This window comes from Hydra vulgaris, chromosome 02 (assembly GCF_038396675.1).
Source record: "Hydra vulgaris chromosome 02, alternate assembly HydraT2T_AEP".
In the NCBI taxonomy this organism is placed as follows: Eukaryota; Metazoa; Cnidaria; class Hydrozoa; order Anthoathecata; family Hydridae; genus Hydra; species Hydra vulgaris.
Genome location: NC_088921.1, coordinates 25,604,668 through 25,626,953, shown reverse-complemented (window position 1 = coordinate 25,626,953; position 22,286 = coordinate 25,604,668). Strand labels below are relative to the sequence as shown.

Genomic DNA, 22,286 nt, shown 5'->3' with positions numbered 1-22,286 from the left:
TTGCAATGAAAACCTGGTGATACATTTTTATTATTGTCTTTCGTAATTCATTTTTTCAAATTGATGAAAATATATTTTCGTAAATAAAAATAACTATATAATGAATTATATAATAGAAGGACGTTTATAACGAAATTATAGAATAACGATTGATAAATATTGAAAAGTTCGACGGAAACTGATCTATATTTTTTCATTAAATTTGATCGCTCCACTCTGTTTTCCTTTTTTTTGTTAATTAGATAGATAATTTGTGGTTCTTACATATATTGTCGGCCGAATGAACGAAATATCTATTTTTGTGTTCCAGATGTTGTGAAACATTTATTTGCCTTAAGTTCATGTATACAAGAAAATATAGAATAACCACAAGTAATGGGATGCGGATCAAGCTCTGTTAAGCCATCCAGTGTTGGTAATTTATTTATATTCCAAGTTATTATAACAGTTCATTTACTTTAATTTGTTTATAAATATTGTTTTAAATAATATTTTTCTTTATTTTTTTAAAATACATAACCAATTATAAAAAAAGGGATTTAAAAATAATTATAATAACAGACAGTATTTGAGGAAAAAAAAATTTTATAACGACGTAAACAAAAATAAATCCATTTTGCATTTATTAAAAGCAAAATAAATCTACCAGGCAACAACAAAAATAACTAGAACCTTGTAATCTTTCATTTCTCAACGAAAAATTTCATATGAAATTTTTGTTTAAACTTTACACAATAATCTTCTTGGCAAAAAATTATCCAAGAAAGTAAGGAAAGTTATCTTCACTCTGAAGCATCTTCTTTTGAATTGCGTCCGCAAACTGGTTAATCGAATTTAGTTTTTAAAAAAAAATTTGTTATTTAACTAAATTAGAGAACTCAATATTAGAAAAGCTGTTTGAGTTGGTTTTTACAAATCGAGAATTTGTTTTCAAATTGTGTCAACGAATCAGTTTGTATTTCTTGTTATATAACTCCAAGATATTTTTTTTAATAAATATTTTTTAATGAATAAGAAAAATGTTACTTGTGTCAAAAAATATACTGAACACAATATATAATGTTGAATACAACATATATACCTAACACTACGAAAAAGTAGACGATTTTTGTCTGACTGAAGCCCCTTCTCGAACTTCGCGCAAAAAAAAGTCAGGCGAATTATCATTTACGTAAAAACCGTTCATTACATAAAATATCCAACGATAAGGAAGCACTTAAACAAGCACTTAAATAAGTGCTTTATTTATGTAACAAAATACACACAAATTTAATAAAGCACAACCGTTAGTCGAATTTATAGTCGGCTGACGGCGTCAAGTAAGGTTAATAAACCGGGAAATTATTAGGTAATTATACAACAGGCAATACAAATAGATAAAATAAGTAAACTCGTAGTTAGTGATGAAAAAATAAAGGTATAAATACTGATAATTACTTCTAGCATTTTTTTTTTTACTTTTAATTTCGTGTTTTTATTAAACTGCATTATTATTTAAACTTTAATTAACTCGAACAAAACAAAACAACGTGCTATACTTTGAAAATTATTTCAAACCGTAAGTTTATTAAAACTTACATACTTAGCATATAACACGCCCGTTTCAGACAAAAATACTTAATGAATTAATTTCTTATTTTGTAAAGCATTAATTTCCTTAAAATCGAATAAAAAGAACAGACAAAAAGAAAAAAAATTTAAACATACAGAATACCTTTAACAACAAATAATTTAAACAACTTTTTAGTAATAGAGTCATTTAAAAAAAAATTGACGCATTGCTTTTTTTTTTTTAATGAAAACTAAAATTCTAACAAAAAAACTTCACTTGCTACTTGGGAAGGAGAGATTAATCTCCAAGCAGTAGATCGAAAGTGCATTGAAGTGGCAGTGTTTTAAAATTTGTAAATAACCTGTTATAGATGTAAAAACTTTTTTTTTTTTATGATTCACTCCCATGGGAGCGCAGCATTGATGCAACAAGGCTGCAAGCAACCACCAATAAGATGGGAGTTACAAAAAAAACAAAGAATAGAGTTAAAAAGCAAGGAAACGGTTGACAAAATATGAAGAGGGGACAGAGTTCCGAGTAGTTGTAGTGCGGGGAAAAACACTAGACGAATAAAAGTTTTTAAAGGATGCAAAGATAGATTTAGTAAAATGATAGACATAGCATAACAAAACATTTTACATATATTTGTACACTTATTTTTTTTTACCCTTATTTTAACAGAAAGAATTTTCCTAAAACTTTTTAACTAAATAATTTTGAGACATTCGGTATATTTATGACATTTTGTTTGACAGCAGAGAACGTGAAACATGTAGAGAACCATACTAAGGACACAGTGTATAGTGGAACTTTAGTGTATAGCTTAAGCAAATTATTAAAGAAAACTCCAACACACATCTTTAACATGTGACATGTTTTTTACATTTATATTTTTTATTTTTAGATTTATGTTGCAAAACTTATTTATATTACACATGTTTGAATTTCTTGTATATTAATTAACATCATTAAGAATACGAGACAAAGGACAAATGGTTTACAAATACTTAGGCGTTAATAATCTTTGAACATGCTTGCACTTTAAGAGCATACAACAACATAAGGGATCTTTCATAAAGTACATACGCAGTTATGACGTGAAAGGTGATTAACCTAAAACGTACAAATGTATGTAAAGAAGGGAAAGGGTTTTAAAGATAGCGAGATCGTACGCGGTTTGACATTAAGGGTGGAATGCAAGAAGCGAACTTGAGTCAAGTTCGACTTGAACTTTACATTGTAGCCAATAGCGGCAGAGTTTGGGTTTTCCGCTCAAAAAATACTCTGCCGCTATTGGTTACAATGTAAAGTTCAAGTCGAACTTGACCCAAGTTTGCTTCTTGCATTCCACCCTAAATATTTCTCTCTCTCTCTCTCTCTTAATACTTTATTTCCTTTTTTGAACTCCACGAGTTTAAGAAATCAGTATTGTATTTCTTCCTGACTAGGGTCACTACTGAGCTGAGCGAAATAAACATCAACTGATCGTTAGTTATAGACAAATCGTAATGTACGTCGACTGAGGATTATGACATAGGCAGATTTTTGAAAAGTTTTTCTGTCTTCTTCCCGGAAAGTCGATTTTCTATACAAAAAATCATATTTAGGTTAGAGGTTTTTAGTTCATTAAATGAATCGAAACCCCTTTTAAATTCATTTATGGAATTTAAAAAATGCTTTATAAGGAAAACCATTTTCTCTAATTATAAAAACAGCGAAAATAATTGAGAATAATTGAAATGCCATTGCATCTGTGTTTATAATTATAAAAATCTAATTATAAAAACAGCGAAAATAATTGAAAATAATTGAAATGCCATTGCATCTGTGTTTGCCTATCATTTGCACTCTGTGCAAATGCTGCTAGCAATCGGCTTTCATCATGGCTTGAAGTTTTTGTAAAGAATGTTTGCTTCTATTTTTCTCGTAGTAGCAAAAGAAAGTATGAGTTCCAGTTGATACAAAACGTAGTTCAAGTCCAGCAATATAAAGTTTTGAAGCTATGTAAAACACGTTGGCTGTCCCAAGAAGCGGTCATCGAGAGAAATTTTGAACAATGGGTTGCTCTTCAGTTGTATTTTCAATCTCAACCTTCAGTGGATAAAGTTGATGGTGCCGGTCAAAATCGTACAGGTAATGAACAGTGTTGATACAAAGCACAGGTTTCTCTTTGTGGCAAAGTAAATGCCATGAACATTTAATTCTCAAAATTTACTTCTTCACAAGTTGTACAACAGCAAGTATCGTTTCCTTCTTAGTCTTTTTATTAAACAAGAAGTATTGTAGCATCATACTCTTGCCGACATTAATCCTTCAGAAGTAACCAGCCAAAAGATAATTGATACTATTGATATCGCTTATAAGAGACAGTTTTAATACAATTTAACTTCTGAGTATAAAAATTAACTAAATGGTAAATAACTGTAATAAAGTTTCTTTAGTTATTTAGTATGTTAATTTAGTTGTTGTAGTTAATTTAGTATACCAAAGTATACTTTTAGTTAATAATATTTTTGGCTTAGGGCAAAGTATACTTTTAGTTAATAATATTTTTGGCTTAGGGTTAACAGTGCCGCTATAACCCATGGTCATTACAAGCAAATGCCAGTATTAAGTTATTGTGAAAAAAAAAAAATTTTTTTGCAATGACTTAATATTGTTTACATAATCTGGGTATTTCTGGGATTTTTGGGAGGGGAAATCTGGGTTTTCTCCAAAATTTAGGTGGTAACGCAACTCATAGTCTACTATTTTTACCAACTGCTTTGTAACTTATATGATAAAGACCAATTACTTTACTCAAATTTAAAAAAAGGTTTCAAATTATCTTATAAATCACTTCATCCTGGAGATAATAAACAAAGTGTACCATTTGCTCTTGCAGTATTTAATCCTATAACTTCTGCAGCTATTAAAAGTTATTTTACAGATAGGCTCAAGATGTCTCAAGTTTTTTAAAGTTGGTAAATTTATGGTGGACAATAAGTAACAGTAACCAAAAAAACAACAACAGTTTTTGAGTTTGAAATGCAGCTGTTTTGGGTAGCATGAAACAATTATTTTTGAGGAACTTAGCTAAATGGATTAAAGATTTACAATTATCTTAAGTTTCAAACTATCGAAAGTTTACATTAAGTAAACAAACCTCAGAAGCTTTAAGGACCACTTTAAGATGCACAGTTTCACTTATTGATGATTTAATTTAACTAGGGTATCATTATTTTTAATATCGCAAAGATTTAGCTAATAGAAAATTTTTTGCAAAATCTTACTATTAGCTGAATCTGGTGAGATACAATGTCATTATATAGAAAAACTTTATCATGAAGAATTGGTTTTACCAGCTATCGATCTTGCACATTATGTTGCAAAAGCATTTGCAACATAATGTGTATTTTAACTGCCATTTTGTTTATAAGAAACTCAACTCTTTGTGATTGATATGCTGCTGAACAGGTACTTAGATTAAATGATTGTACTACTTCTTTCTTATGGGATGATCATCTTATGGGATGATTTTACATGATGATCATCAAGTTATTGGTGTAAAATCTGTAAATCGCATTGTTGCAAATATCTATTTTAACAATGAACAGAATTGAAGTAATCAATGCTTAATTACACAGCTTATATTATTTATTCTTATTATATCTTTTATGTATATTCTTCTTTGATAATTAGGTTTTTGTTTATCATTTTATATATCTTGAATGTACCTAAAATATGTACGTAATACAGGTTTATAATAGGGCAATCTTAATTTTTTACAAACTTGCTCTTTATTACTTTTATTTCGAAATTTGTTTTTTTGTCTTTTATATTTTATCTTATATACTTTTATACTTCGATATTTTTCTTTTATATTTATTGTTAAAATCTGTAAAACGAATTATATAAAGTTGTGATAAAAAAATGCGATTTATGTATTCAAGCTCTTATTTCTATACCTTCAAGTAGGAAAGTCATATATCCACTTTTATAAATTTTCGGTAAACGCAAAAACTTTTTTTTGCCTTTTTTTTTCGTTTCACCAATTTTTAAAAAATGAAGCAAGTAGGCATCAGATGTCATAAGACGTCCTCGATGTCCGTCGGACGTACGAAGACTTCCAACCCTCACTAGGTAGGAGGTTATATACAACTTTAAAAAGCCTTATCGTTTGAATTCTGATATATATTTTAATAAAATTATAAATTTAGTTATAAATTATGACTTTTTTAAAGGTAAAGCATTTGATTTCCATTTTTTTATTTCCTTTAATAAGGGTGTTACTGGGTGTGTTTTTTGAGAGTATTTTTGTTTTAGTTTTGAAATCACATGGTTAGTGCCGCAAATAAAATTTTTATTTATTTAAACAATATAAAAATACTTGCAAAAAATGTTTGGTTTCAAAAAAAAACTGCAAAGAGTAAGACTTCATATAGTAAATAGGAAATGAATCTTTTACAGTTTTGTCGAGACAAAGTTTCTATCTTTATAAAAATTAGTTAATTAATTCAATTGAGAGGAGGATTTGCGGACTCTGAATTCAGTTTAAACATAAAAGTTATCCGATTGCAATTTGTATAAACTACAAAAAAAACCTATATTTTAAATTTAGGTAAAACTACCAATTACACTGTAGAGACTTTTTTTAGTTTAATGGTTGTCATCAAGTTAAAAGGTTTGGAAACGTTAAAGGTAAACTTTTATTCATGGAAGTTTACCTTGATCTAAAATTCATCGACATCATTCTTTGATTATCTGTAAGTATCTTATTTTATATCTTGACTTAAGATGTAATGTAGATTTTAAATGAGTAATACCTATAAAAAAATTTAGATGGAGGGTTACGGTTGAAAACACTCATTTTGATGTTCTGGAAATCCAATGGATAAAAATGAGCTTCAAAGACTTTCAGATTACTAGCAAATGAATTTAAAAGTTCAAATTTGAAAACAAACTTGATATGCAGATATGATGTAAAAATATCACTGATTGATATTATTAATTGATTTTATATTTAATTACTGTCTATAGTTATTTGCAAAATAGGTTTTACTAGGATGGAAGTTTCTCATAATCAGTTTTTGTCTCAGAGTATTTTGAAAAGCAGAAGATTAATGTTTTTATCAGAACAAACTTACAAAGCTATGCATAAAAATTTAAACAAACTCTGAAAAGGTTTGTTGTGTCTGAGAAATACACTATAGTGAGAAATAAAGAGTTATGATTGTTGAATACTGCTCAATAAGATTTTATATAAATTTCAAGAATATATTTTTGTTGAAAGAATTCGATATCTTTTTGTAACATGTTTAAAATTTGTGGTATTTTATATGTCTAAATTAATTTTGTGCTAGTAATTATTAAAGTGATAGCATTTTTCAAAAAATCACAATAGTTACACCACAGGAGCATAAATACCTTCAAAAAATGTCTCCAGTAACCACTTGGTTGATAGAAACTTATTTTTGAAAAAAAATTTCAAATTTTATTCAAGCATATTTGGGCACTCAAAAGATATAGCCATATAAAGCTTACGAGAACCCACTCCATGGGGCGGAACCAGCATTTTTTGGGGTTTGAGTTAACTTCTTGACATGCAGCAAATACCAAACATTTATATGTTTATACTCATATCGAATAAGGATGCTTTGCAAAAGATTGCGATGATTGGAGTCTTGAAACAAAAAATCCCTAAAATTTTCTCAACTAAACTTGTATTCATAAATTTTATATTTTAATTTTCATACAATTTTAATTTCCATACAATAATCTTTTAACATTCAAAAGTTATGACCATATAATATGCGATAGTGGTGTAGTGCTAGAGCTCTCATTTCAAAAGAGAGAGGTTCCGAGTTCGATCCCCACCACGTCCCTGGTAGTACCATGCTCAACTCGTTTCTCCGCGCAGCGGCCTAGTTTGTTAAGGTTTATGTTTCGGAGTTAAAGAGTTGAGAGAGGGTTAAACCACAAATAAGTAGCCTCCTTGTTTGTAGTGGTCTTCTCGACCTTGAGGAGGTGAATTAACAAAAATATTTATATAAAATTTGTAACCCTTTAAATTGAGTGGGGTATAAGCTTTATATGGTAATAATTTTTGAATGCTGATAGATTGATTGCTGATAGATTTGATTTGATTGAATGCTGATAGATTTGAATACTGATAGATTGTACTATGAAATTTAAAATTTATCGATGAAAAAACCTTTAGTTTAGAAAAATGCCGGATCCGCCCCTGCTCTCATTTTGTAAACGTTTTACAATTTTACAAAGAAGTTTTAAAAAATAAAAAAGTATGCTGTTTTTAATTTTTTTTTTATCAGTTTCTATTTATTGTATAAAAAAAACAAAGAAAAAAAAAGTTCAACTGGAAATTTCAAAAATAGAGAAGTGAGTTATAACAATAAATTAAGACTTAATTTTGAGCTCAACAACAGTATGTGTTGAATTTTAACAGTTCTTTTTAGTTTAACAGTAATTTTTTTTTTATTTTGTGTGTGTGTGTGTGTGTGTGTGGATACTCCAAGAAGTACTTATGGTTTTATCTCAGAGTATTGTGAAAAAGCATTTAACCAGGAACTTCACATCTCCTTCCTTACAAATTTGGCCGCAGCCGGCATTAATCCTTGGATCTTTAGGATCTTTAGAACCACTGCACCACGGCTGCTTAAAATATTGCCAATAATAATAGGAGTAACAATTTGGTTATATATAAATGAAACTATTGTAAATCACATACATTGCAAATTTATTTTTAAAAAAGATTTTTTTCATTTTTTAAGTTTAATTTTTTAAGACTGAGCGAGAGAGAAAATGAAAACAAAAAATTTTTCGATGATTAAGCTCCATGTAATAAAAGAAAAAAGAAATTCATACATTCATTATGCAAAGAAAATTACTCAAATTTTGCTTTATGGTTAGACTCAATTAAGATTAGTAAAAATGATTTGGCAGACAGATTTGACTAATATCAAAGTAACAGTAGGATGTACAAGAAGTGCTAACTATTTAACTTGTTTATCTTCTATAGGTTCGCTTTTTATCAATTCAGCAGATTTGGTAGTACATGATACATTATGTTTTCATAATCTTTTCAGTTCCTCAAATACAAATAAATGGAAACAAGACAAAGAGTCAAATTCGAGGTGATCGCGTGTCAATGATTGATGCTCGTCATAAGCGTGAAGAGGACAGTAAAGCAAGACTATCAAAATTAAATGAACAATTTTCGTATGAAGTTGATAAAGTTGCGCAAAGTAAATATAGAGGTAGTGTCTTGTGAAGCTTTTCTTATGTGAAGCTCAAAACTAAACAAATTAGTAACAACTAACAAAAAAGTAACTAACAAAATAACAAACTAAAAAAAAGTTCTCTTTTCTTTGTTTATTAGGGAAAATCCATTTTTAAAAGTTGTCTTAACACTTAATTCATTTTGTTAAACAAAATGACTTAAGTGTTGGTTTTATCATATTTTATATTCACACATATATCTTATACATACATATATATATACATTCATATATATATACATACATATATATATATACATACATATATATATACATACATATATATATACATATATACGTTTTAAGGATGAATATATTACTGTATTATGGGAATGCATGGGAATTCCCATAATGCAGTAATATATTCATCCTTAAAACAATGCGACTAAGTAACAGAAATATTATTCACTTTTGACAATGATTGTTAATCATGTGTATTTCTCCTAAAAAATAAACCTATCTTTAAAAAAGTGTATAGGATATACAGTGTATATGTGTATATAATTAGTGTAAAATTAGTATAATTAGTGTCAATATAAAGGGTGTATAGGAATTATATAGTTTCTATTCATCAAAAATGATACGTTTAACAGAAATTTTTATATAAATTATTTATTTTAATTTAATGTTAATTATAATTTTTATTTCAAAATTCAACTCTTGAAATTTTTCTGTAAGACTTTTCTTGTATGATAAACTTATCTATACTTTAATAATGTTATGCAATACACATGTATATCTTTGATGTTTAGTTAGTTCCTCTTCGTCTGGCAGAAATTTCAGCTCCTCAAATGATATTGGCAAGTCGAATGAACTTAAATATAAAACTGAATCAAACAACACCGATGGAGAAGACCAGAAACGTGAGGTTTTATCAGAAATATATTTAAAAAATCAAGCAGATGCTATTGTTAAAGACGTCATAACGAAAGCCAAAATAAAATACAACGAAGAACTAAAAAGTTCAAGAAACAACCCCCTCATAAATATATCTCCGGCAACTACAACGGAAGCTTCAAACATAGAATGACAGTCGTAGCCTTTTTAAAATTTAAACGTTAGTTTGAAAACTGTTAGTTTTTTTAAACTTGCATAGATTTGAATATTTTGTTAGTTACTTTGAGCATGTTTTATATTTTATATATACTAATTTCTACTTTTTAAAAGTAAACCCAGTTTGGAATTTTTGCATATTTATCTTATTAATGATGAACTATACTTATATATAGAAAGTTAACCACTCCAAACTGTTGTTACCTCGTTCTAAAACTCGTACCTCTAGTACCAAAGCTCGTACAAAATATCGTTCCAAATCTCGTACCAAACCTCGTACCTCTAGTTTGATGTAGTTTTATTAGGTTATAATTCTATAAAATATATTTAATTATCAAATATTAAACTAGTGTTCTTAAAAACTATAATTGAAATGTAAGAAAAAGTGAATAGATCAAAAATACTTTCAGTTATAATAAAAACGTTACCTTTGAACGTAGACCATTTTTAAGGTAAAAAAAACGTTTTTTTTCATTATTCAGTATCCTGAAGACCAAGAACTAAAGTTTTGATATGTATACACTCTTTATTACATGTAGAACAATAATAACCCTAGCGGCTTTCATCAGGATTATTTTTTTATTAGTTATTTTTATTTAAAAAAAAAAAAAAAGCACAAGTATGCTATCATAGGCAACTACTGCTTCTATGATGGCATAGGGGAGGATGAGTCTGGTTAGAATCAAGGGAAACTTGACAACTTCATTTGACCTTAGAGTCTTCCCTTAGAAATGCCAGAAAATACGCGTAATCATCTTAATTAACCCTTTCGTGCTACATAGCAGCAGCGTAGAATTTCGCGCATGCACATAAGAGATATTGCGTTTTCTGTGTTTTTTGAACCAAAATTTTTTTAGTAAAGTAAAAATTTCTTGTTACTTCACTAATAATTATGTTGTTTTTATTAGGTCATCATAGGCGCCTTTCCCCTATTCATAGATCATTAGGTTTTATTTGTCTACTACTTGTCTTTTGCTCTTGCTGTCAAGAAGATAGAAAGTCATTTTAAATCTTGAAAATAAAAATATTATTTTAGGCAAAAAACATGGATAACTATAAAGCGTATATAATGAACGCAAAAAGAGTGGTAAAACTACAGTTTTTTATAAATAGAGTAAAACGAGATTTTATGAATTTTGTTTGAATATCAAATAATTGATAGAAAAAAAAGCATGCAGACAAGTTTTAATTTTATTTTGAACGCTGTAATAAGTACTTAGATACCATATTTTTTAAATAATTTCAAGATAATGCATAAAATATTTCGTACCAGGCAACCTGAGCATGCTGAAAAAGTGAAGTTTGATTTCTAAAAGAAGTATTATAATAGTAACTAAGTTAATATTGCAAACTAATATCTTTAGTGGACAAGAAACTTAGCATGAAAAAAAATTACAACGCTGAATGGTAATGTTAACTGCATTGCAAGAATGATACACCTCAAACAAGCCAATTGACAATGACAAGTCTACTCCCAGTCGGCATATCTAGTATTGAAAATACTCGGAGTATTGGTCATGTATAACATACCGCCGGCAAATTTTGAAACCCTATACAGGCTCAGAATAGGCAGAAATATGCGCAATCTGATTCGCTGATTCTGAAAGAGAGGCTTTTGCGCGTATGTTTAAATCGAAACAAATGTCAAAAAACGTATTGAATAATAAAAGTGAATTTGAGTAATTTCATAAAAAACCAAATAATAATAGCAAAAAAAATTATGATTTTTCTATCCAATTTTTTGCAATATAATACAAATACTTATACAAACCCTCACAACTCAAACATCCGCGGTTTTCAGAATTTTTTTTTAAAAATAAAGATTTAAAAAAATTAGTTTGTTTTTATAATTCTTAAATATAAAAAAGACAACCATTGTAACAAACTATAAACCAGATGGTGAAACTTGACTATGCTGTGATTCTCATACGATAGATTTTTTAAAACAGTTTTAAAATTTACCTACTAATATCAATAGACTATTATTAACTTGGTATAATTTTTTTTCAAATTATGTTCCCATTTATCCAATCATTTAGGAAGAAAAGTATTTTGAAAAAATAGCCTAATTTCTTTTTAGAACTTTACACTTATTACTCGCATATATAAATTATATACAACACTAAAAAAGTTTAAGAATATTGCTTATTGGTTGTTATAGCTAACCCAGATGATTTGCAACTCTTAAATCAAAAGCAATTGTAAGCAAGAGCAAATTTAGATATCCTTTGGTAATGTATAGTAATAAAAGATCACAAAGCATTGTAGCATAATAAGCTGTTAGAAAAAATCTATAACCTGATGCCCACAAGTGTGTTTTGATATAGTAAACTGATTACCAAAAGCAATAAATCTCAACTTAACACACCTTTATGAAAAACTAAGTGTAAAAAGGTAGAAACAAGAAAGATTGCAAACACGCAAGTTCATGTTGTTGTTTATTTCAATTTCAAAACTCAATACATGTTTATTGATATATAGCTTTTAACCTGAACAATACTCGTTATTGTATTCTATAATTAATATAAAATGTGTATCCTTCAATAGCAACTGATGGTATATAATATTAAAAAAGCAGCAAACTTTGATAAATTTTATATATTTATAATGCTAATAATTTATTTTACATTATATACTCCAGAAGAAAAAGAAAATATGTCTGCTCTAAAAAAATTAGAAAAAAAATCTTATATAAAATGTACTTCATATTTACAAATTTTATTCATAGTTTTATTATGTAATTTTTAATATAACCAATAAAAACAAGTGTTCCTTTTTTTAAGATTCTGTGAATATCTCTTGTTTATTAATATAAAAACAGAGATGTGTTATGTTTTATTTTGATGTAATATTAATAATTTTTGTGAAAACTTGCTTCTTCAAATGTAAAAGCTAATTTTGATGAAGTTATTATTATTACAAAAATTGCCATAATTCACCTTTGGTTAAATTTTTTGACTTTAATTATTTTTGACTTTAATTATTTTTTGATTTTAATTATTTTGACTTTAATTATTTTTTGACTTTAATACTCAGTAAAGTTTTAATGTTCAGTGAAAAAACAAATATCACTTTTTTTGTTAAATTTTCCAATAGATTATTATCCAATTTATTATTCAAACTATTTCCATTAGATTAATATCCAATTTTCATCCTATATAATATATATAAAGAAAAATATTGATGTACGCTTTATCAGCCTTCTCAAAATTTAGGTTGAACAGTGACTTCTTCAGGGTTCGTAGATTTATATGGAACATGTAAGCTAGTTTGGCAAAACATCTGTAAAAATTTTCTTTTACCAAAATTTTAAATGTTAAACTGTTTATAATTAACAAGTTGGTATAAAGATGCAGTAACGAGCTTAGAACAACCTCTACCTCAGCTTAGAATTTATACTTTTCATATTTTAAGTACTTTACCAGTAGTCTGGTGCAATTGCATATAAATTTTGTATCGAGCATGCTTTATAGAAAACGGGCATTATATTTCATGAGAAACACATTTAGAAATCTTGTTAAACTGCACACATGCAAATTCAAGTGAAATATTTCAAGAGTTTATACATACAAAACACATTTTATAATAGAAAAAATATTCATAGCATGACAACTTATTTTGTTCTTTTTTTTGATAATTTTCTTTTCTTTTTTTTTACTCTTTTTTCATTAAATTGATTGATTTTAACCACTTAGTTTAGTTTTTTAAATCTTTTTTTTTTTCAATTACTGCAATACAAAAAATGCCACAACCATTTGCCATAATCCACTTTTATTTATGCCATAGTCCACTTTTATTTGATTAAATTATTTGACTTCAATACTTTTTCTTGCTTTTAATGTCAGTGTTTATATGAAACTGTACAAAAATTACTGTTCTGTAGACAAACATAAATATCACTTCTTTTGTTAAATTTTCAAATATTTTATAACTTAATGCAGCCTGCCAAAATTTTTATAAATTTTAAAAAAGTTTTTAATGGTTTAACACGATGTTTTATTAAAGCTACGTAATAAAAAAATATATCAACCTCCTCCAAACTATGGTTGAAACAAAGCATGAAAACAAAATCTCCTCAGAGCTCATATATTGACATGGAACATTTAAGCTAGTTTTGCAATTAGTACAAATTTTCTTTTTTAAAAAACTCTAATTTTCAACTCTTTATAATAAACATGTAAATCAGTTTATAAATAAAGTTCTTCACCAGTAGTCACGTAAAACTGCATAAAAACTTTGTATGCTAAAGTGCTTCACTATTAGTCTCGCACAACATACTTATATAAACTATGTATTTGAGGATGCTTTAAGGCCAAGGGCATATTTTAAGAGAAACACATTTGTAGATTTTTTAAAATTTACTTTAACACATTTTTTTTTTCGTTTCTTAAAATTAACAATAGATAAAATCTTCATCACCAAGATAAACTTTATTGAAATTTTTACGAGTGAAAATTCTCTTGTACCATTAGATTTTTATACATTTTAAATACTCTGAAGAGTACTAAAAAAAAATGAATTTCCTGTGTTAATAGTAACACATGATTTGTATTGATAAACTTAGTATATCATTACATTGAAATTTATTTCAAAAATCTGTTTGTTTTGATTTTAATTATATTTTTCAACAAAATCGCACTTGCCTCTCTTTCAAAATCAGCGAATCAGATTGCTCATTTTTCTGCCTATTCTGAGCCTGTATAGGGTTTCAAAATATGCTACCCGATTTTGATCAAATATCAACGTATAACGGAAAAACGAAAATCTTTGCTTAAAAGCGCATGCTTAAATTGAAATTGCGAAAGGTAAATTTAAATTATCAAGGCTTTTCTTGAGAAATTTAGTAAAAAGTTTGTATGGAATGAAAAGGAATAGTCAGGAATACATGAAAAGTTGTATGAAGAGATATCGTTCTGCTAAAGCAGTATCACATATCTCCAATACAGTTACAGTACTTTTTTGTACTAAAAGAGTTACTAAAACTTTATCATAAAAATATTTATTACTACTTTTAAATTTATTTATTTAGTTTTATGAAGTCCTAAATTAATATAATTCAAATATATTTTAAATCCTATCATTTCATATCTTGCTTATTTTATTATGTTGATTATTATTTTATGGACGTTTCTGTTATGCTATTACCTTTTTTTTGAACTGTTTTAGAAAATTTAGAAAAATAAGTTAAAATTTCGAGCCACCACTGACATTTTATTGTTGCTAAACGTTAAATTTTGTTTTAAGGTATGCAGTTCTTCTATCTGTTTTTTGCTCTTTATTCAATAAGTATTTGATTTAAATTAAATATGATTATAATTTGATATTTTATTACAAGGTATATGTTTTTATATATGAATATATGTGAATCTTTTTAGATTTTTGCAAGTTATTTTTAAATTTTTTGTTCGCGCAATTCAAGTTATATATGTTTATAGTTTGCATATATGTTTATATTATGTTCAAAGTTAAAAAGTTTTTGATAAATATATGTATGTGATAATATGTGTTATGTAATTGTTTTATAAATGTGTCATTAAAATAGTATAAAATGTATCTATTGTGTATATAAATATTATATGAGGTGTTTATATATGTTATATAAAGTTAAATAAATGTATTGTGTTTTATAGTTATTATATATGTTTATATTATGTTGTTTCAATGTTTTCAAAGTGTGTGACGTGGCAAACGTGTTGAGCAAGATTTTGCATAAAGTTGTTATGTTACTAATGTTGTTACATTTGGCTTACCTTTATGTTGGTGCTTAATGTTAAAAATTATAAGTGGTTTTATTATTGAAACTCACTGCTTTTAATCATTCACTAAAAGCCACTCAAGAAAAATCACATTGCCGTATATACATCTCAGTTTGAATTTTTAGAACCATGATGTACCAACATGATTTGTTTTCTAAAAGCTAACATGAAATAACAATATTTAACAACTACTACTCTCTTATCATGACATCTTATCTCTATCAGATATATTGATTTTCGATTCATATATGATGTTTTTCTTTGTATTTACTTATCCGTTACATTTTTTCATTTCAGATTTATCATATGATGGATTTATGCGATATAAAAGAATGAATGTATGTAAATTTTTATGAATTTTTTAAAAACATCTGCTAATAATTAGTATAGTCAATGTTCAATGTTGCATATGTCATTTTTAAGTAGTTTCTAGGCTTTTCTAAATGTGTTTCTTATTCACTTGGTTTTACAAGCAAGGTCTGCAAGCAAATTTAAGCTGAAAATTTTTTTTAGCTTTTAAGGAGAATTGGCGTTATTCTTTGTTTAATTAATTTGTTTAAATATAGTAGTTATAACAAATAAATGTTTGTTTGTTCTTGGTTTTTTACTTGTTTTCAGATTCTCATAAATTAGGCAACTTGGCTAAGCAAGTTTTGTTTTATTTTTTAGTGCTATTGGAAAGAGCTGAAAGTTATTTTTTAGAGCAATTGAAAAGAACTGAAGTGTTTTTTAGTTACTTCACATGGTGTAACTGATACTGGTTTGAGTAAGTTTACTATTTTGTTTTATTTTATATTGGATTTATTTTATATTTGATATATATTATATTAGATATATATTTTATGTATTTAACATGGAAAACTGACTGTAATTTGTTGACACGAAAGTTTATAAACTTAAATCTGCCTATATTTCAGTATATTTTATATTTCTCTGTATCTATATAAATATTCTTTCTTAGAAAAAATAAATAAATTCTTTTTGAAAGTAGTTGAAAAAAATGATGATGTTTTTTCATATTTCATTGTATTATACCACTTTTTAAAGGTATTTGTATATATATATATATATATATATATATATATATATATATATATAATTACTTTAGAGTAAAATATACTGACTGAAATTGCTTCAATTTTTTATACAAGATTGTGCATTTATTATTTTTTGCATTAAGGTAAAAATAATTTTGTGCATTGTAGTCTAGATTCTTTGTTAAATTAAAAATAATTGATGTAAATAAATATTGTTTAATAATTTTAATAAACATAAATAAATATTGTTTAATATTCTTGATAGACTTATGTATATAAGCATATATGGATTTCAATAAATCTTAAGTTTAAATAAAGTCTTTGATTAGAAAAGATCACAATTTGTAAGATTCTTTTATGTTCATTTATTCAGTTGTAACAATAATAAGATAAATTGTAATATGTTTAATGATAATAGTGAAATTGAAATAGATAGTATTAGGCTCAACGAAGTTATTAATGTAAATGCTAATAGGCAACTTGAAAATAGTTGTCAAATGAAAAAAATAGATCTAGGCAGGATGAAATTAATCGTTGTTGAAATGTAAGAAAAGCTGCTCGGCGAGCAGAAAGCTTACTTGACAGAATTCGGGTAATGTCTGTTAATTTGATTTTACTTTAGACACTTTAGAACAAAGCAAAGTATGAGTTTAACTATTTATGGTAACAGTTAACACTTTTAAATTTAAATTGTTTTTTTATAATTTCTATCGTAATTATGTTCATTTTTTCATATTTTTTTTAGTTTGTCTTCCCTTTGTCATCTCTTGATTAGTTAGCTTACTGTTGAAAAATGGTTTTAATTTTTGTAAATTTAGTATGGTATGAAATTTACTCTATTAATCATTAGTCAACAGTTAGAGAGAAGCTGGAGCTTAATTATGAAATGCTGGAAATGAGCTTTTAATCAAGGTAAAAATAATTTTGTTTACTGGTAACATAATAAAACCAATTACTACTATTTATTCCGTGTTTTTTTACTTTTGTTAACATGCTGCTTTGGAAACACCTACCTACCTCTCTCTCTCTCTCTCTCTTAAATGAGAGGGAGATTTAATAAAACTTATTTAATTACTGACCTTTTATGTATTTCCTAATACCACAAATGATAATGACCATTTATAAGAAATATTTTACGAGTTGCTTGCTATTTTATGATATAGTTTCTCAAATTGTTTAACTATTATTGTCCCTTTATTGTTAAAATATTGTAAAAAATAAAATCTTTTTAGTCCAAGTATTTAAGTTAATAAAAAATCTTATTAAGTTGTGGTGTTATTTGCCAGTGTTACTACATTGTGTTGTCTAGCCTTTTTATAATCTTTTTTAATTATTCTGTAGACACAGAATATATATTTTCTGTTATTATTATCCTAATTCTACTAACAATAAAATGCAAATAGTACTTTTGTAATTAAAAATTGCAATTTTTTTTTTCATATCTTTTTTTAGGTATTTGCAGGCTTTACTTGACTTTCCTTTTCTGGTACCTGTGTTGTGACAGATTTTAAAAAGAACTCAACTGATGTTAATGCGGTCTTTATGTCGTTAACTATAAGCAAAGACGTTGCTGATAGGGAGCCAAAGTTGAAATATTTATAGATAAATTTGTATTTAATTTTTTAGATAATATATCAAGTTATTAATGTGTTTTTATTGTTATTAATGATTTAATAACTCATACCCCGTATTACGGGTTGCTTACTGCTAGTCATTATCATTATGTTATGAATTCATATTAGTTATTAAAATTGTATTGAATATTCTCTGGTTATCGTGTTTTATACGTGTTTACATGCAAGTCTGATACTCAGTAGGCGTCGTGTTGTATACCTGTCTTTATACGCATCTAATGCGTGTTCTACGCGATAAAATGGCTAACATGCATACCACATACATGCCAAAAAAAAAAAAGAAGAGTTTTACTTGAACATGCTGACATGGCCAACCGCTAGATTTGAGGTTAAGGATTATGCATAATATTGTTAAGATTTAAGTTATACACATCTAAGCAAAAACATTTTAAATCAAAATGAAACATTTCTTGTTTTATTTTGATTTAAATTTTCAATAAACTTAATTGGCAATTTTATTTTAAAAATTATCATAACTTTAAAGAAATAAGTAAATCCAAAATGTGTTATTTTACCAAATTTAATTTTTGTTGTTTTACCAAAAAAAGTTAAAAATTTTAGTTATTACTATTTTTAAAGATCTTCAAATCCTAATCTCTAAAAATTCTAATCTCTAAAAATCCTAATCTCTAAAAATCCTAATCTCTAAAAATTCTAATCTCTAAAAATCCTAATCTCTAAAAATCCTAATCTCTAAAATCAATAACTATGAAATCGCTGAAAAGGAACTATTAGATGTAGTATATCTTTTAAAACAAAAAAAAAAGAGTTGATAATATTAGTAGTAATTTAGTTTAAAAATTGATAAAATACTTAACAATCCCTCTTTTACATATTTTTAATATATCTTTAAAACAAGGAGTTATTGAGAAACTTAAAATGACGAGGATCATAGCTATTTTCAAATCAGAAAACATCTGTAATTCTGAAAATTACAGACCAATTTCAATTTTCCCATGCTTCTCTAAAATCTTAGAGTGAATATTGTATAATCAGACTTTGGACTATTCTAAATAATAATAATAATATAATAAACATTTTGGATTCCAGGCAGGTAATACAACTGACCATGTTATTATTAGTATGGTTCACAATATATTTAAAGCATTTGACACAAATAATTTTACGCTCGGAGTTTTTATAGCTTTTAGCAAAGTTTTTGAAACAGTAGACCATAACATTCTTTTAAAAAAATTTGAAAGTTACGGTATTAAGACCACATATTTAGACTGGCTTAAAAGTACTACTACTGTCAGTAATGTAGCAAAGGGTCCCTGCGGTATTGCTGCACTTTATTCCTGCATTTTACACATTCAAAATTTCCGCATTACCGCACTTTACCTGTGTCCACAATAACATATTGTATTGTAAGTTGCGCATTCACTAATATAATCGCAGTATTTTTTTTTATATTTGACATAAAGCCGTTTGCGTTGCGACTGTAAAAAGATCCTCTAGCACAATAAAAAGAATTAAAACACTTTTAAGGAAAACGATTGCGAAAGATATCTGCGCTAAACCTATTAGCTATTAAAGAAATAGCAGCTCAATTAAATTGAAAAAATTTTACAGACCAATTTGCATTGAAATTTCGCACTGGTGCATTTTATGTTGCTACGCTATTGTGCAATTTTATTACGCTATTGTGCAATGTACCTAATGTAACTAAAAAACTTAGAATAAAAGCCATTTAATGATATAATTTTTATTTCGCTACTATATAAAAATTTTACATATTATATAGCTTTAATACACTTATAAATGTAAATATATCCACGTATAAATTTATAAATTAAATTTAAAACGATGACAGGATCATATAGAAGACATTTTCAATAAGTTTTTACGAGAGATGAATGTATAAATTAATAAAAAAAAACACTAAAAAAAAATCGAAAAAACCATATTCATTACGATCTCTTAAATTTTTTTATTTTCATTTTTTAGGTGCTCCCAGAAGTCCTTACGGTCTTATCGGGGAGCATATAACTAGAGGTTCACACCTCCTTACTTACCAATGTCGCTTATTGGGCTAAAGCCGGGATCAAACCCGGGACCTCTGGGTTCTGAGCCAGAACTCTAACCACTGTGCAACGGCTGCTCAACGAATGAGTATAGAATAAAATGAGTATAGAATAAAATTATTATTATAGTATTAAAATTATTTGCATCCACTATGGTGCCAAATGCAATTATTATTATATTAATTATTGTTAATCAGATTGTTATTATTGATTTACTTTTCAAAAAAAGGCGTCAGTTAAGTCAAATAAGTACTGTTCAATTGTTACATTAAAAGAATTTGATGATTTTATGTTTTTTTATTTCCATTTATGAATTAAATTTTAGTCGCAATCCGCGCAATAAAATGGAAAAGTCAGCTTTTTGAATTAAAATTTTCGGAAGTTTAAAGCTGTGAATTAAGTACTTTGTTGGATACTGGTGATCAATGATGAAAATTTTATTTATAGAGTATTTTGGTAGCAAGTTAATTTGCGATAGAAACATAAATACTAAGTTGCGAAAAGAAAGATTCAATTTATTAATATTATAATTCTATTTCCCCGATTAATGGTATGGGATATGCTAACATATTGCATACTATTTGACGCGATTGCTTTGTTTTATGTATATTTTCTTTTGTGCTGATGCGCAAGTGCTTGCCCAAACAATATTGCAATAGTTGATGTAACTGCAAATGAACGAGTTACATATTTTAAAGCAAGTTTTATTTTTGCCTAATTTATGCACTGTTGATTGACTTGGAGATTTTCTTTTCGATGTGCAAAATGTGGTTTCTCAAACAAAATTTTCCTATTAAAATTATTTGTAGGGTTTTTCTTAAATTGGTTTTTTTTTACATCAATTTTGTTGATCATTAGCTAGGGAAACTAAAGTGGTAAGTTATCAAAATTAGACGTAAAAGTCATCCTGTGTCTCAAAATTATATAAATATCTTAAAAATAATAATCGTACTTTATAAAACATCCACACATAAATATTTTCTAAAAAACCGTGAAAAAAAACAAACGTTTTTTTGTAAAAAGTCATAGAATAAAAGAAGGATAGATGAAATAATTTAAGACTTAATCTTATTTACTTCTTTTATTTTGGGGTCTTCCGTAAAGTATGCATGAAACTACGGGGGAGAGTGTTACCCCAAAACGTACAAAGAAAAAAGAAAAAAAAACAGCGAATACGTAGGTTTGACCATCTCTCGTGTTCTATTTCACGTGATTTTTTTTTAAGAAAAGCATCGATTTTCACAAGTTTAAAATATCAATATGCTATGTTTAAAATATCAATATGCTATGTAACAGAGTCAAATCGAATTACATAAAAGTTTTTTTGTTCTTAATGCTTTAAAAAAATTATGCTTTGGGAAAGAGGTTAATAATTTTAATGACAAATTTTTTATATTTTTTGATTTATTTTAGTTTATACTAAGTCGTTGACTAATATAAACACAGGCGTAGTTTAATTTTTATTAAGTCGTATTTAATTTTTATCAAGTCGTCGACTAATATAAACACAGACGTAGTGGAATGTTCATGTATCATCAAAAGGTTTTTATTTGGGCAGGCAACCTTGTAATAAATAGCAAGAAAAAAATAAGTTTTTTTTTACTGCAGTAAAAGAAAAAACCACACAGAGTAATCTATAAATCCTGTTTAGTAGTTTACTAAGAAACAGCTAAATATCATTTCACACTGCGTGGTTCGCTACAGCAAACCACGGCTGCTAACCACTGCGCCACGGCATCTTTCATTTTTATTCCGGTTTTGTTTTTAACTTTCTGGCTAACATGCAAGAGTGAATGTATATGTGTGCGTGCGGGCGTTTGTGAAAATAACTTATTAATTTTTACGAACGTAAAAAATAAAAAAAAATATACTTATTGCAGACAAAAAAGCTACTTGAACCGATGGCAATAAATGGAGAACTCATGCTTCATTTAAAATTGTAAAGAATAAAAA

The 22,286-nt window shown here is 27.0% G+C and overlaps 1 protein-coding gene and 1 long non-coding RNA gene across 2 annotated transcripts; both read left to right on the top strand.

The window, feature by feature from the left end:
• Positions 1-227: 227 nt before the first annotated feature.
• Positions 228-9,952, top strand: LOC124812147 (uncharacterized). Its single transcript, XM_065790408.1, has 3 exons — positions 228-415; positions 8,638-8,808; positions 9,582-9,952. The coding sequence occupies exons 1-3, from the start codon at positions 376-378 to the stop codon at positions 9,857-9,859; spliced, it is 489 nt and encodes a 162-aa protein (XP_065646480.1). The 5' UTR covers positions 228-375; the 3' UTR covers positions 9,860-9,952.
• A 6,903-nt stretch (positions 9,953-16,855) lies between these two features.
• LOC136076458 (uncharacterized) lies at positions 16,856-18,267 on the top strand. The gene is made up of 3 exons (XR_010636286.1): positions 16,856-17,338; positions 17,494-17,587; positions 18,128-18,267. It is a non-coding gene; the product is annotated as an uncharacterized LOC136076458 (long non-coding RNA).
• The last annotated feature ends 4,019 nt before the right edge of the window (positions 18,268-22,286 follow it).

Bases quoted from the DNA above. Each gene is read 5' to 3' on its own strand.
- LOC124812147 (XM_065790408.1), top strand. From the start codon at position 376: ATGGGATGCGGATCAAGCTCTGTTAAGCCATCCAGTGTTG. The intron at 416-8,637 runs GTAATTTATTTA...TAATCTTTTCAG, and splicing joins TGTTAAGCCATCCAGTGTTG to TTCCTCAAATACAAATAAAT. The intron at 8,809-9,581 runs GTAGTGTCTTGT...TTTGATGTTTAG, and splicing joins TGCGCAAAGTAAATATAGAG to TTAGTTCCTCTTCGTCTGGC.